This window comes from Mus musculus, chromosome 17 (genome assembly GCF_000001635.26).
Source record: "Mus musculus strain C57BL/6J chromosome 17, GRCm38.p6 C57BL/6J".
In the NCBI taxonomy this organism is placed as follows: Eukaryota; Metazoa; Chordata; class Mammalia; order Rodentia; family Muridae; genus Mus; species Mus musculus.
Window position 1 is genome coordinate 70,802,510 of NC_000083.6, and position 15,391 is coordinate 70,817,900.

Here is a 15,391-nt window from a genome sequence, read left to right on the forward strand (position 1 = left end):
TCGGCCCTGGCTAGAAGGCAAAAGTTGGTTTTGGTTTTGCTTGGCCTTTTCTGTTTTGAGACAAGGTCTTGCTGTGTAGCTTAGCTGAGTCCTGCCGTAGCTTCCTGAGGACAGACTACCTCACCTGGTTCTAGAATTGGAATGTTACTGAACTTAAAAGAAGACAACCTGGGCGGGAGAGAGGGTTTGTGGTTAAGAGTACTAGCTGCTCTTCCAGAGGTCCTGAGTTCAATTCCTAGCAACCACGTGGTGGCTCACAGTTATCTGTAATGGAACCTGATGCACCCTTCTGATGTGTCTGAAGACAGCTGCAGTGGACTCAATATAAATTTAAAAATAAATAAGTAAATCTTTGAAGAAGAAGAAAACCACCTTATATGGCAGCGTGGGTGCCTCAGGGGACACTCTGTGAAGTGAAATAAGCCAGTCTTACAAAAATAAACACCAAAAGCTTCTAACTACATGAAGTGCATAATATAGGGAAATTCAAAACTAAGTGTAGTGAAACCAACTGGAGTTCCAGATACTCTGGAGGCTGAGAGAGGAAGGTCTTCAGGAGGTTGAGACCAACTTGGGCTAGGCAGTAAGACCCCAGCTCTAAACAAATCACTAATAAAATAAATAAGGCGAATTCCTAGAATGGATCAAGGAACAGAATGGAAGGAGAGACCTGTCTCAAAAAAATAAAACAGGGAGCTGTGTATAGTGGTAATGCCTTTAATCCTAGCACTTGGAAGGTAGACCAGGTGGATCTCTCTGGGTTCAAGGCCAGCCTGGTTCTACATAGTGAGATCCAGGACAGCCAGGGCTACATAAAGAGTTTCTGAAAAACAAGAAGGGGAAGAGGAGGAAGAAAGGAAGGAAAGAAGGAAGGAAGGAAGGGAGGGAAGAAGGGAGGGAGGAAAGGAGGGAAGGAAGGAAGGAAGGAAGGAAGGAAGGAAGGAAGGGAAGGGAAGAAGGGAGGGAGGGAGGAAGGAAGGAAGGAAGGAAGGGAGGGAAGAAGGGAGGGAGAGAGGGAGGGAGGGAGGGAGGAAGGAAGGAAGGAAGGAAGGAAGGAAGGGAAGAAGGGAGGGAAGGAAGGAAGGAAGGAAGGAAGGAAGGAAGGAAGGAAGGAAGGAAGGAAGGAAGGAAGGGAGGGAAGAGAAGAAGGGAGGGAGGGAAGAAGGGAGGGAGGGAAGAAGGGAGGGAGAGAGGGAGGGAGGGAGGGAGGGAGGGAGGGAGGAAGGAAGGAAGGAAGGAAGGAAGGAAGGAAGGAAAGAAAAGGAACAAGGGCTGGAGAGATGACTCAGTTAAGAACACTTGCTGCTCTTGCCCAGGACCCAGGTTCCATTCCTAACCCCCAACATTTTAGGAAGCTCACAATCCCTCATAACTGTAGTGACAAGGGATCTAATATCCTATACTGGCCTCCATGGGGACTTGCCCACACATGATGCGCCTATATGCATTTAGGCACACACACTTACACATTAAAAAAAAAAAAAAATCTTAAAAATGGAACAAGAGAGCCGGGTGTGGTGGCGCATGCCTTTAATCCCAGCACTCGGGAGGCAGAGGCAGGCGGATTTCTGAGTTCGAGGCCAGCCTGTTCTACAAAGTGAGTTCCAGGACAGCCAGAGCTATACAGAGAAACCATATCTCGGAAAAAAAAAATGGAACAAGAGGGGCAAGAGGGGCTGGTGAGATAGCTCAGCGGTTAAGAGCACTGACTGCTTATCCGAAGGTCATAAGTTCAAATCCTAGCCACCATCCATCCATAATAAGAAACAAATAAAAAACCTATGAGTCAGAGCGAGCAGGGACGGAGTAAGAGGGAAAAGGGAAGGGGACTTGGGGGAAGAGTTGGAAAAAAAGGAACAAGAAAGGAAGGTAAGGATCACACACAGACAGAATCACACCTCCGAAGCAGAATCAGACCCAGCTTCATAAAAGTTGAGAGTGAAGACAGGGACCGACTACCACAGGGATGCTGGAGGGGACACGCCACAGCTTGAGCCAAGTTGCCACAATTGAACTTCAGTTTTCTGCGCTGTGGGTCTGTGAGTCCCTAAGAGCTAGGCAGTGCTTAGATATTAAAATCATTTTAGTGAGCACATTTTTGCAGAGGGCTTTCCCATCCTTATGCAGCAAATTAATGGAGACTTCTCTCCATTGGCATCTTCGATCATCTATTATGGAGCGAGGGACTTGGGGGAATTCCTGTAAGTGATGGGGTGGGCCACATCTTTTCTTAGATCTATTGTTAATTCTTTTTAAGAGTATGTATTAATGTGTCCGTGTGTGCATGTGAATTCGGGTGCCTGAAGAGCTTGATCATTCTGGAGCTGGAACCATAGGCAGTTGTGAGTCAGTCGACTGCTGAGCTAGCCCCTTAAGTAGAAGCTAGCTCACACCCTAAGTAGAAGGGACCTCATTCAACAGCAGGAACTGCTTTCATGTGCTTTCTCCTGCTAAGAGAAATACCAGCATGTAGAAAGGAAATGAGAGGAAAGATCCACACACCTCCCCAAGAGGTGCTCAAAACAAGGCTTCGGAGACTATGCTTTCCTCCACAAGGACAGTTGCAGAGCGAATTATTGGGTGTTGAAGTATCAGATGGACAGGTGATATAAGCCACGTTCAAGGGCATGCCTGGAGAACTGAGCAGAGTGGGTTATTTTAGAAGATGTCTTTGTTGCATGTGTTCTAAGGAATAGGGACAGCAAAAAACATTAACCACTTCTGTTAGCTTTCTTTGGCTGTGAAAAAAGACCTGGGGGAAAACAAGTCAGGAGAGGAAAGGGTTCAGAAGCCCATGGTCGCTCAACTGTGTTGCTTAGAGCCCTCCATAGCACAGCATATCATGGTTGAGAAGGTCGCTCACCTCGAAGCAAAGGAGAGAAAAGGACTGGAGTACCAGTGTCCCCTGCTTGGGTTCCTCCTTGGGAATGAATATATATATATATATATATATATATATATATATATATATATACACATATAGTTTGCTTTCTTTGAATGGAAAATTATCAAGATTTTACTTAGTTTCCAAATTTTAAAATAGTGATGAAAAATTAATAAATAAATTTCTTAGGGTTTCCATTGCCATGAAGAGACACCATGACCAAGGTAATTCTCCCCCCCCCCCTTTTTTTTTAATTAGGTATTTTTCTGATTTACATTTCCAGTGCTATCCCAAAAGTCCCCCATACCCTCCCCCCCACTCCCCTACCCACCCACTCCCACTTTTTGGCCCTGGCGTTCCCCTGTACTGGGGCATATAAAGTTTGCAAGTCCAACGGGCCTCTCTTTCCAGTGATGGCCAGCTAGGCCATCTTTTGATTCAAGGTAACTCTTACAAAGGATAACATTTACTTGGTGTTGGCTTACGGGTTCGGACGTTCAGTCCATTATCATCATGGCAGGAAGCATGGCAGCATCCAGGCAGGGATGGCGCTGGTAGAGCGGAGAGTTCTACCTCTTGTTCCGAAGGCAAACAATAGAAGACTAGCATCCTCAGTCAGGAGGAAGTTCGCAAAGCTCACACCCACAGAGATACACTTCCTCCATTGAGGCCACACCCACTCCAATAAGGCCACACCCCCTCTAAGGCCACACCTTCTTCAACATGGCCACACCCACACCACCAAGACCACGTACCCTAACAGTGGCAAGCATATTCAAACCCCCACAATAAACAAAAAGAGGGAGCCAGTGAGATGGCGCAGCAGTTCAAGGTGTCTGCTACTAAGCCTAAAGACCTGGTTCAATCCTCAGGACCCACAAGAGTCTCAGGACCCACCAGAAAAAGAGACCCACTCCCGCTTGTGGTCCTCTGAAATCCACACATGCACCATGGTACACATATGCATGCCCACCCACGTGCACACTATCAATGATGTGCATAGATTTAACGGGGTAGATAAAATAACCAGAGAGAAAGCAGTGGTGTGACTGTTTCAAGGCAAACGGTTTAAGCTGGAGCCAGCTTTCCCATGCTCCAGAGCATGTTTGGTGCTGAGTTGGACTCTGTTTCTTAGGAGAGAGAGAGAAAAAAAAACTCTAAGTACTGCTTCCCCCTGCTTTTTCCTTGTGCTTTCTACCAGGATGCAGATCCCAAGAGGGCAGGGACTTCATCTTGCTGACTGCTGCCATATACCTGCCGAGTATAATGATTGGGGTGTGTATGTACCCTCACAAGTATTTGCTGAGTGAATGGATCTAGAGCCCACCAGCTTTGTCCCTGCTCAGTGACTAGATTCCACAAGTTCTTCCAGGCTCCTCTGACAGTTTTGACCTTGGCTTTGGCCTTGAGGGCCAGGCCTTTGCTTTGAGGTTAATCAACATCTTGCCACAGAACAATAGTGAGTCTGAGAGTAGCCATGGGAAGGTGCCTTGTGCTTAGGCCCGCCTCAGAACTCTAACATTTCTTCTGATTTTTTTGTTTTGTTTTGTTTTGTCTTGTTTTGTTTTGTTTTGTTTTGTTTTGTTTTGTTTTGTTTTGTTTTGTTTTTTTGAGACAGGGTCTCTGTGTAGCCCTGGCTGTCCTGGAACTCACTCTGTAGACCAGGCTGGCCTCGAACTCAGAAATCTGCCTGCCTCTGCCTCCCAAGTGCTGGGATTAAAGGTATTCGCCACCACGCCCGGCCACATTTCTTCTGATTAACTGTACCACTGAGTACGGACCTCAGACTTTACAGCATGGAGTCCAAACATTAGCAAGATACGTCTTTCTTCTGTTTCTCCTTTCATGATCAACGTTTGGCCTTTTGCTTTTTTTTTTTTTTTAAGATTTATTATTTATTTTATTTATATGAGTACACCCTCGCTGTCTTCAGACACACCAGAAGAGGGCATCAGATCCCATTACAGATGATTGTGAGTCACCATGTGGTTGCTGGGAACTGAACTCAGGACCTCTGGAAGAGCAGTCAGTAGTAGATGGCTGAGCCATCTCTCCAGCCAGGCCATTTGTTTTTACTACTTATTTCCACTGGTATTTATTTTTAAATCCTAACACTGGGGAAGTGGAGACAAGAATGATCAGGAATTTGATGTCATCGTTGTCTACACTGTGAGTGGGAGATCACCCTGAGTTACAGGTGGCCTCTTTTGAGAGGACACAGAGGCTCCCTCTGATCCTCTTATGGTGGTCTGTCATACTGCAGCTATTCAGATGTGACCGATACCTCTTAGCTCAAAGTTTTGACTGATCCATCCTCAAAACTTGTCAAAGAGGCCTGAACTCTGAACTTTAGGCTCACCCGATCCACTTTACTTTGAGGTACCAGGAAAGGGAGAACAAGTCAGGTGTGGTGCCTTTAGTCCCAGCCCTCTGGAGATGGAGGCAGGCAGATCTCTGTGAGTATGAGGGGCAGCCTGCTCTACATAGTGAGTTCCAGGACAGCCAAGGCTATGTAGATCCTGTATGCTGCTGCTGCTAATAATAGTAGTAGTAGTAATAACAACAGACCTCACCCACTTGATTTTCCAGTGAAAGAGGAAGATGGCTAAGGTCTAAGAGGATTTTAAACACAGACTGGAAAAAAAGTAAAAGCTTCCATTTACATAAGGGCTTGGAGCTGCCAGTCAGGGGGTTGCTATGACTTGACAGAGGCCGCAAATGTGTGTCCCCAAGCAGTCTGGCATGACTGTGGTCATACAAATTTAGAAATGCTCTGACTTACAGGTGTGCATGCTGAAACATTGAGCAGAACTCAGTTGACTATGAATCATGAACTCTGGTCTAGCCTGGCATTGTTGAGTCCAGTATAGCAAATCACTAGAAAGCCCTGGGCGATACCTACTCGATTCCCACATACTGTCTGAGCCAGCAGAGTTTCACCAGCCAAGCGTCATGGCAGTGGTGTCCTCTCTAATTTCCACTGTGCGGAAAGACCACATTAGGTCTCTGTTCCCTCTGGTACACGAGCGAGCGAGGTTTGTGAAGCCTAGGCATGACAGAGCTACAGCTGCTGAGGCCACAGATTCAGGGGGAGCCCTGGAGAGACTCTGACCTGGGCCCCTAAAGAGGCGTTCAAATGCATTCACTGAAATCAGAAGTAGCTTTCTGGCCAAGCAGAAAGCTCCACATGAAACCCATGTTAATAGGAAAGGAGGCTGTAAAGTGGAAAGCTGGAGCCGTGCTGGTGTTCCCCCAAGCAACAGGCTAACCACCACCACTCCCTAGGAAAGTCACTTCTCAGCCAATGCCAGTGGTGGGTCTCCCTGAAAACACTGGATTACCGGTGGGTAGGGTGAGTGCCGCGAGATTCCTCCCTCCCAGGTGGCTGGCATTGCTTTTCTTGGTTTTGAATCCGAATTGGAAAATCAAACCAGCAGACCAGGATAAACCTGAACCTGCAGCGGGAAACACACTTGGCTTTTGTCTGCACCGTAGAAGGAACGCTGTTTGTCCCTCCCTGTGGTAGAGCACAGTCCTGTGACAGCAAACTCCAGGTCTCCCAAGAAACAAGCACGGCGAACTTGTATTTTTCCAAGTTGACTTTATGCTTGAACCCCCGCAGCCTAGACCAATAGAGCATCCTCCCGGGTGGGCGTGGCCATGCTGTGTGGGCCGGGTTTTTGTTTTTTGGTTTTTTTTTCCCCAAACCATGACAGCATAACTTCTTGCTGCATTTACCAGACAAAGTCTCAACAATGAAGCATCGTGTAAACGCCTGTGTCTGCTCTTTTCAGTTCTAGGGAAAATCCGAACCGCGGTGGGCAGTGCCCAACTTCTCATGGCGCAGAAATTCTACCAGTTCAGAGAACTGTGTGAAGAGAACCTGGTAGGTACCATTCACATCACCGTAACTCTCTGCTAGCACAACCCAGAGAGACCTTGTCCTTACGACTGATCTGGCCAAAGCAAAACTCAGTTTGAACCACTGGAGTCCTTCACAGATGAATCTGACTTCTTGCTTTTCTTTAAATTAAAACAAAAACACCCCCTCCCAAATAAACAAAACAAAAAACTCACTTTATTCTGCACTTAAATAATCTTAGGGCAGAATCAAGTTAAAACTCCATATTCTAGCTTTCTGTATTAAAAACTTTCCATGTTCCTAGAGTTTATATGATTTTCTGATTCTTTCTAAAATAAGGAACAAACTGGTTTCCTAAATACTGTTACAGTGATAATAATCATGACACTCTTTCTTAAAAAGCCATCATTAACTGTGTCTCCTGATGTGAGTTTTGTTTTAATTTAAAAGTCAGAGGTTGGGGGTATCACAAAATGTAGATTAGACACCCTGAGGCAAGCGAGTGCTCCTTCTACCTGTGTCTTATAGAAACAAAAGAAGGAAAAGACCTCTAACAGCAGCAGTGGGTGCAGTGGCAGTGAATCAGAGGTCAAGAGTCTCTTGGAGGTGGCCTCCAAAAGGCCCATGTCCTCCAAGAGCGACTCTGCAAACACAGCTTTTATTGCTCAGTTGCCGGTCAGGCTGACTCTAAAACAAAGCAATCAAAAGCAGCTTACTGATGTGTGTCAACTGAAAACATGGTTGGCAACCAAATGACCCTGACAGGGCTTTGAGTCTTAACTCTGTCGTAGGCACTGTGTTCTCTTTCTCCTCAAAGGAATCTAGTCCAGGGATGGCAAGGTGGCTTCTTGTTAAAGGGGCTTGCTGGCAAACCTGATGACTTAAGTTCTACACACACACACACACACACACACACACACACACACACACACACACACACACACGCGCGCGCGCTGTGGCACCTGTACCCAACCCACCCTCACCTACCCACACCCGCACTAAATAAATGTAAAAACAGAGAATTGAAAATCGAGTTTCTGAGGGTACTGCAAAGTAGAACATAAATATTGTGCACATTTTTTTAAAAGATTTATTTATTTATTTATTTATTATATGTAAGTACACTGTAGCTGTCTTCAGATGCACCAGAAGAGGGCATCAGATCTCATTACAGATGGTTGTGAGCCACCATGTGGTTGCTGGGATTTGAACTTCGGACCTTCGGAAGAGCAGTCGGGTGCTCTTACCCACTGAGCCATCTCACCAGCCCCTATTGTGCACATTTTAAAGGTGAAGTTGCAGAAACCAATTTTGTTTAGATTTATTTATTTATTTATTTATTTATTTAATGTAAGTGCACTATAGCTGTCTTCAGACACTCCAGAGGGCAACAAATCCTATTACAGATGGTTGTGGTTCCTGGGATTTGAACTCAGGACCTCTGGAAGAGCAGTCAGTGCTCTTAACCGCTGAGCCATCTCTCCAGCCCCAAACTTTTTTTTTTAAGTGTGTGTTGTTTTCTGGAAATTGTTAAGTTCCCAAAGCCAGCTTTTGACATTGTCCTCGTTCCTCATGGTGGCTCCAGTCAACGGCCACTAGAGAAATTTATGTGAGGAACTAAGAGAGTCCCTGTTAAGGTAACTGCTCACCAGCAGAGGAAGGTCATTGGTGCTGCTCAGACAAGGTGAAGAAGTCCTGCACTGACATGCGCTGGATGCCCTGGCTAACTCCCCAGCATGGCCATTTGGAGTTGCTAGTGGCATTCTTTTGATGATTTACAGATGGGATAAAAGGGCATAAAAAGTTAAACTTACCGGCCAGTCCGTGGTAAAAAAGTAGTTACAGTTCAGCTTCTGCCCCTGAAAATCCCTTGCAGGATTTAAATTCCATCCCTCATTTTTGCAGAGGGAGTCACCCCAGGAAGTAGTATGGCCTGGAGTGACTTTAGGGGGTACCAAGATGGCTCAGCAGGTAAAGAAGTTTGCTGCCTAGTCTGATGACCTAAGTTTGATCCCTGGACCCAGTTGGTGGAAGGGGAAAACCAGCTTCTACAAGTTGTCATCTGCCTACTGACCCTGGCACCGCCAACACATACACATAATAAACAAATATGGTGGGGGGGTTGTTTGTTTGTTTTCTTTCAGTTTTTGTTTGTTTGTTTTTTTTAAGTGACTATAGGGTTGTTGTTCAGGGCCAGGTTCAGCTTCTTGTTGTTTTAAAAAATATTTATTGCCGGGCAGTGGTGGCGCACGCCTTTAATCCCAGCAGTTGGGAGGCAGAGGCAGGCAGATTTCTGAGTTCGAGGCCAGCTTGGTCTACCGAGTGAGTTCGAAGATAGCCAATCCTGTCTCGAAAAAAAAAGGGGAAAAATTACTTATTTATATGTGCATGCACATTCTGCCTCCACACACACAGAGAAGAGGAAATCAGATCCCCTTACAGATGGTTGCTGGGAATTGAACTCAGGACCTCTGGGCCTCTTAACTGCTGAGCCAGAGCTCCAGCCCTAAGCTTATTCTTTCTTTAGTCCCTCTTCCTTTGAGAAAAAAATAAATAAATAAAAAGCTAAAGACAGGTCTTTAGTTTGAAAACACACTTGTTCAAGACTAGATGCTCAAGCTTAGAGCAAATGGCTGAAATTTGTTTTTTTTCCAGCATAACTAAACGGGGGGGGGGGGGGCGGCCGGCTGGACTCATGCCCCACCCCCTCCCTCACACACACCCCACCCCTGCCCCTGTTGTACCTCTGATCTCAGAGATGATCTGGTTTAGACTTAGCCCCTCTACCATACAACTCTTACAGTCAAACAATGGCTGGATTAGAGATGGATGGATTTAGGGCCTCTTTGTTTCCTCATTTGTCTTTTTGACAAAATGGGGCAAAGAAATTCCTTTGGGGCGAGGCCCAGGTTGCCTGTGACAGAGTTAAGCACATCTAAGCAGCTACCACAGCAGCTTAGGCTGCTGAACTAACTGTAGGCTGAACATGCCCGAACCCCCCAAAAAAGAAAAATCCAAAAACAGAAATGCTCTAAAATCTGAAACTCTGGGGACAGGAAGGCTTTGATACATCTGATCTCCGATAACATATTACTGTCAAAATATAGTCAAATACTGTCAAAATACAGGAAAATGTATATAATCACCTCTAGATTTTGGGTATTGGGTATATGTGACAGATACATGAATTTCACCTGTATTGTTGACCTGTATTCTGTCTCTAAGATATCTCACTGCATGCAAAGAGGCAAACTTTCCCCAATCCTAAGAAGTCTGACATCTCAACATCTGGTCCCGAGGATTTCAAACAAGAAACCCTTGGTGCTAAAACAATACATCACTAAAACCTGTGGCCAAGAAAATGTCACTGACCTCCAAAATTCATTATGAATAAGGCGAAATATTTGTGCAATCATAAGCTATTAAGAAGTGTCTCATCAGATCCAATGTGTGTTCTGAATATTGAGGGGTCGCTTTGCTTGTTTTTCGCCATTACGTGTTTTGTTGTTGTTTTTGTTATGTAGTCTCAAAGGTGAGATGCTCCTGGTTCAGCAACTACTGATAGGATCTCTGGTGTTTGCCACCACATCCCTCGAGGGATTTCCATTGTAGTTTGCTGTTTACTATGTCAGAATACTACAAAGAACCCCTTTTGTTCATTCAAGTGGTGTATCACTAGAATATTTTTTATGTTTTGTTGTATTTGTTTTATCTTGGTTTGACTAGGTGCTAAAGACTGAACCTGAGGCTTGAATGTGTGCCATGAAGCCATACGCATTCCCATCCCTAGAACAGATTTTAATATTGAACTGAAAACTCTAAAAGTAATCTACTCCTAAGAATCTCATAAGAATCCAATGCCGCCGGGCGTGGTGGCACACGCCTTTAATCCCAGCACTTGGGAGGCAGAGGCAGGCGGATTTCTGAGTTCGAGGCCAGCCTGGTCTACAGAGTGAGTTCCAGGACAGCCAAGGCTATACAGAGAAACCCTGTCTCAAAAAACCAAAAAAAGAATCCAATGCCAAGATCCCAAGAATCTTTATCTAATGCCAAGAAACTATAGGTAGTCTTGGAACTCTACACGCAGCATCTTTATTTGCATTTATTTTGGACAAGGCCAGTCATTCTAGCACATCCTCCAATGTAAATGTCATTTCCAACCTTTAAACAATTAGATGACCATCAACCTTTACTTTCTGAAATGCTAATGGTAATATTTTTCTTGAGATTAATTTTAAATGTACAAGCTGCCCCCAGTTATCGTAGAATATGATAACTCTTCATAGTTCACAGTTATTTATAATTCTAAGAAATAACCAGGAAATAAGCAGAAATGGCGCTGACTAAGAGCTCCTGACACCTGGAAGGGAGGCGGACTCTGTCTGCTTATGACGCTTTCAGATGCTTAGGCAGAGAGTGTTGGTGATGACGATAGTGACGCCACACACACACACACACACACACACACACCATTATGGGGACAAAAAAGTCACCTTGAGCCAGATGTGATAATGTGCACTTGCAATCTTAGCGCTCGGAGGCTGAGGCAGAAGGTTAGAGATTTCCAGGCCAGCATAAAGCACACAGCAAGCAACCAAATTAACAAAGGTCAGTTCCCGGGTTGGTCTGCTGGCTGGTCAGTTCCCGGGTTGGTCTGCTGGCTTTGATGGGTAAAGGTTCTTGTTTCTCAAGTCCGATGACATGAGTTAAGCCCCTGAGACCTTCAGGAGGGTGGAAGGAGAGAACCAACTTTATAAAGTTGTCCTCTGACCTCCTCATGTGTGTTATAATATGTATGTGCGCACACACACACCAAAGATAATAATAATAAATTTTTCTTCTAGACAGGTTCTCACTATGTAACTCTGGCTGTCCTGGACCTCACTCTGTAGATCAGACTGACCTTAAATTTATAGAAATCCACCTGCCTCTGCCTCCCAAGTGCTGGGATTAAAAGCATACACAACTATAATAATAATAATAACATGTTTAAGTATTTTTTTAAAAAGTCAGTTCTTGCCGGACAGTGGTGGTGCATGCCTTTAATCCCAGCACTTGGGAGGCAGAGGCAGGCAGATGTCTGAGTTCAAGGCCAGCCTGGTCTACAGAGTGAGTTCCAGGTCAGCCAGGGCTACACGGAGAAACCCTGTCTTGAAAAGCCAAAAAAAAAAAAAGTCAGTTCTTAAACATTGAAAGAGATTTATTATTCTGAAAAGGGAATTATTACCAACATACATATGTATGTATAAAGATAATGTTTTCTGACTTTTGCTATATTTAAAACCAACTAATTTATAATGTGTCATATGATAAAAATTATTCGTTATTGTATTTATTAGGAATATCTCAATTGCTGAACATGTAATAGTTTCAGAGACTACATATATGTCTCCATGGTTGATCACTTGCTTGACTCTGCACACCCTGGCTCAGTCTCTAGCATCAAAGAAGCCTTGCTACCCAAAGTATTTTGGAAATACCTTATTGCTGATCAGTTCTGTACCCTATGACTTCAGTCAACATGAGTCTTCAAACTGATCTTACTCTGGAATTCTTCTCTGTTCTCTGACTAAACTGTGTGGCATGAAATTATAAATGAAAATATGGTGTTTTTCCACTTAAGTATCGTGTTGTTTTTAAATACACCCAGTAAGAAATAACAAATTCAGGGACTTTTTGAATGTTTAGACTCTCCACTTATCAGACTGAAACAACCATCATGTTGTAAGGACAGAGAGGAACTTTACAACCTTGACATTTGAAGATCACAAAATGAAATGGGGGCATGTAGAAAATTACCATTTGCAGTCTCATTTTTATCTCTTGTCAAAAAGCCAAAAGGAAGCCAGCCTTTGAAATGTTCGAAATGCCTTTTTTGATCCTAACGGCTGTCACGCCGCCTCTAAAGCGCCAATGTCTTTCTCTTTTTTTTGCACAGAATCCCAATGCTCACCCGAGACCCACTTCCCAGGACTTGGCGGGGTTTTGGGACATGCTGCAGTTGTCCATAGAGAATATTAGTATGAAATTTGATGAACTTCATCAGCTAAAGGCCAATAATTGGAAACAGATGGATCCTCTTGACAAGAAGGTAGAACAATGTAGATTTTGTATGGTCCATTTAAAACCCTGCACAAACGCTGGACAGTCTAAATAGGCTGCTGCATTCAGTCCTGCTGTTCACAATGTGAAATGGAGCCGGTACTGTGTCATCTCATTGTAATGACAATGTTTACATACTAATCACTCGGGATAGTATCTGTAATGTGTCTCAGGCATATTTTTGAAGAAAAACCTGTCTTTGTGAATTGGGAAACGGGAATGTGGCTTTTCTTTACCTTTTTCTTTCTCTTTCTTTCTTCCTTTACTTTTCTTTCATTTCTTTCTTTCTCTCTCTCTCTCTCTTTCTTTCTTTCTTTCTTTCTTTCTTTCTTTTTTTCCTTTTCCAGTTAAATTAAACTTTAAGCTAAACCAGTTAGACACTGGGAGGGACTGCCTCCAGTTATGCTTTCTAAACTAAAATAAATGATTTCTTCAGTGCATGATTCCATAGAGCAAGAGTTGAACTTCCTCACATCCTCAGGATGGGTTTCTCAGAAACAGTAGGAAGCCCTAAGAAGTAACAGACTGACAGTTACCTCAGAAATACATAACGAAGAAGTCACTGATGCTCGAGTCTCGGATGCTTTCATTGAGAGACTTACAGTCATCAGAAGCGCTGGGATTTTTTTTTTTTTCTAACTTATACTTTTGATTGACTGCCTGGGGGTGGGGGAAGACACTGTTCCCTGGGATCCTCATGCAACAGTTTAGAAATAAAGACTCGAGTTCTTTTAATTAATCAATAATAATTTCCTATTTGATCACTGTGGCCCCACCACGCTTTTACAAATCTCTAATGTCCAACCACCCAGGCTGATCGGTCCTGGGTGACTCTCTAAGTAAGTTTTGTGCTTCTGTGATCTGAGGTCAAATATTTCCAAGAAATACCTCCAAACACAGGGAGGGCTATTCCCTCAGAGCAGGGAGAACTCTGTCCTTCTGAGTCTCCTGATGTAAAGAGCTAACAGCAACCCACTGTTGCTCATCATTTCTAAGTGTGTGGGGGTGAGTGGACACCCAGGACAAACCCAGTCCCAAGGGACCGTCTCTAAGGAGGGCAAATTCTGTGTCCCCACCATCACCATCTCCAAGTCTATGACCATCCAACTGAGGGGTTTAGAACCGAACTTGAGGGTCTATTGATGTCTGTGTGGCCTCTCGTTTGGGAAGCCAAGCATTGCGCTTTATCTAGTTTTCTTTACGTGTGCAACTATCTGCTGTCAAGGCTTTTTAATCGGTCTTAAAAGTATCCACAAATGTACACATGCTGGAAGTTTAGTACCGCTCCATTTAATTTCTCACCTATTGATTCTCTAACACTATTGTTATAATAATAATAACAATAACAATAATAAAGTGTGCAAAGAAAGAAAATTGACTAAAAAGTTTCCAATATTCATACTTTAAAAAATATCCACCAGTTACCCCACAATGAAGACATTAAAGTAATGCAAAGAAATTGGTACATGTGACTTGCTGGTATGTGACCTAACAATAAACAATTAGCTTAGTGCTTAAGCTTTTTAAAATGCAGTTTAGCTATAACCAGCTGTTTGTCAGCTTGTCAGCTTGACATGACGATTTGCACTGTGTTAGCCCTTTCTGTCCTTTCTGAAGCACAGGCGTGTGCTTTTTTTAAACATCCATGGGTCGAGTCATGGTGTTCATTTTACTTCGCCCTTCTCCCTGGTGAGCATGGAGGAGCTGCTGTAAGTTGGAGACTCAGTCCCTTTGTGATAAACTTCACATTGGATTTCATAAGAATGCAGGGTCTTCTTTTTCAAATCGACCTGTGTGCACCTTTTCACGGCCTGCAAGCTCAACACCTACCTCCTAACAGCTTCCTTTTGCTTTCTTTCCCGATGTCCAGTTACCATGCCTTACAGCAAGAGCAGTTATACTTTTCAGTAGAATAGAAAAAGATCTAAAAATCGGTTTCAGAGATTGCTGATAAGAGGGACAGCCTTTTCCAGACCTCCGCTCAACTTTTGGGCCACCACAAGCAAGCTGAGGTCCTCCCCAGAGTAGGAAATGCCAGAGTCTCCCTTCCCTGTACAGTCCATGGCGATGTGTTCCCATGTGGTGTTCAAAAGGGGTGTAACTCCGGGTGGCACCATCGAAGCCGAGAAACAATCTTATAATCTCATCTGGCTGCTTAGGAGTGGAGGAAGGGGGAGCGTGGTGGGCCCAGAGAGAGGGTGGACAGGGTTTTAGCCTTTAACCCAAGCTCCTACCTGATGCAGAGTTCTAAATAATTCTGTAGCCGTTGAGCTCTCCTGGTCCATCCCTAGCACCAGGAAGAGTCTGGAGGATGCTGAGAGAACCACCTTCACTGTGAGGATCAGGGGTCCATTTGCAGGGGTGCATTTTAAATGCCCACATCCTGCCATGGAAAGACCTAATTCCGCAATTCAGCGTTACCCTCGGCCCTAAGCGTAAAATATTACGTTTTCCCTGCATCTTTTTAATACCCAAACCAGAACAAAGAAGAGAAATCATATTAACAATGTGCAGATCAGAACTAACCATCCTTAGGTTTACAA

At 44.2% G+C, this 15,391-nt stretch overlaps 1 protein-coding gene and 1 long non-coding RNA gene across 32 annotated transcripts in view; one reads left to right on the forward strand and one right to left on the reverse strand.

Annotated features, from left to right (window-relative positions):
* Positions 1–3,491, reverse strand: part of Gm41609 (predicted gene, 41609) — a 40,306-nt gene extending 36,815 nt beyond the window's left edge. The window contains exons 1-2 of the long non-coding RNA NR_168098.1: positions 3,370–3,491; positions 2,503–2,639 (exon numbers count right to left, since the gene is read on the reverse strand). This is a non-coding gene — a long non-coding RNA (predicted gene, 41609). The remainder of the gene's footprint in view (positions 1–2,502; positions 2,640–3,369) is intronic.
* The window catches only part of Dlgap1 (DLG associated protein 1), an 852,341-nt gene that overhangs the window by 833,437 nt on the left and 3,513 nt on the right, over positions 1–15,391 (forward strand). For 29 of the 31 annotated variants that reach the window (NM_001360665.1, NM_001347411.1, NM_001347412.1 and 26 more), the window contains 2 exons: positions 6,679–6,770; positions 12,685–12,837. In NM_001360665.1, the coding sequence (NP_001347594.1) occupies positions 6,679–6,770; positions 12,685–12,837 (245 nt within the window). Of the gene's footprint in view, positions 1–6,678; positions 6,771–12,684; positions 14,223–15,391 lie in introns of those variants that run through there. The other 2 variants (NM_027712.3, NM_001128181.1) reach the window with 1 other exon arrangement.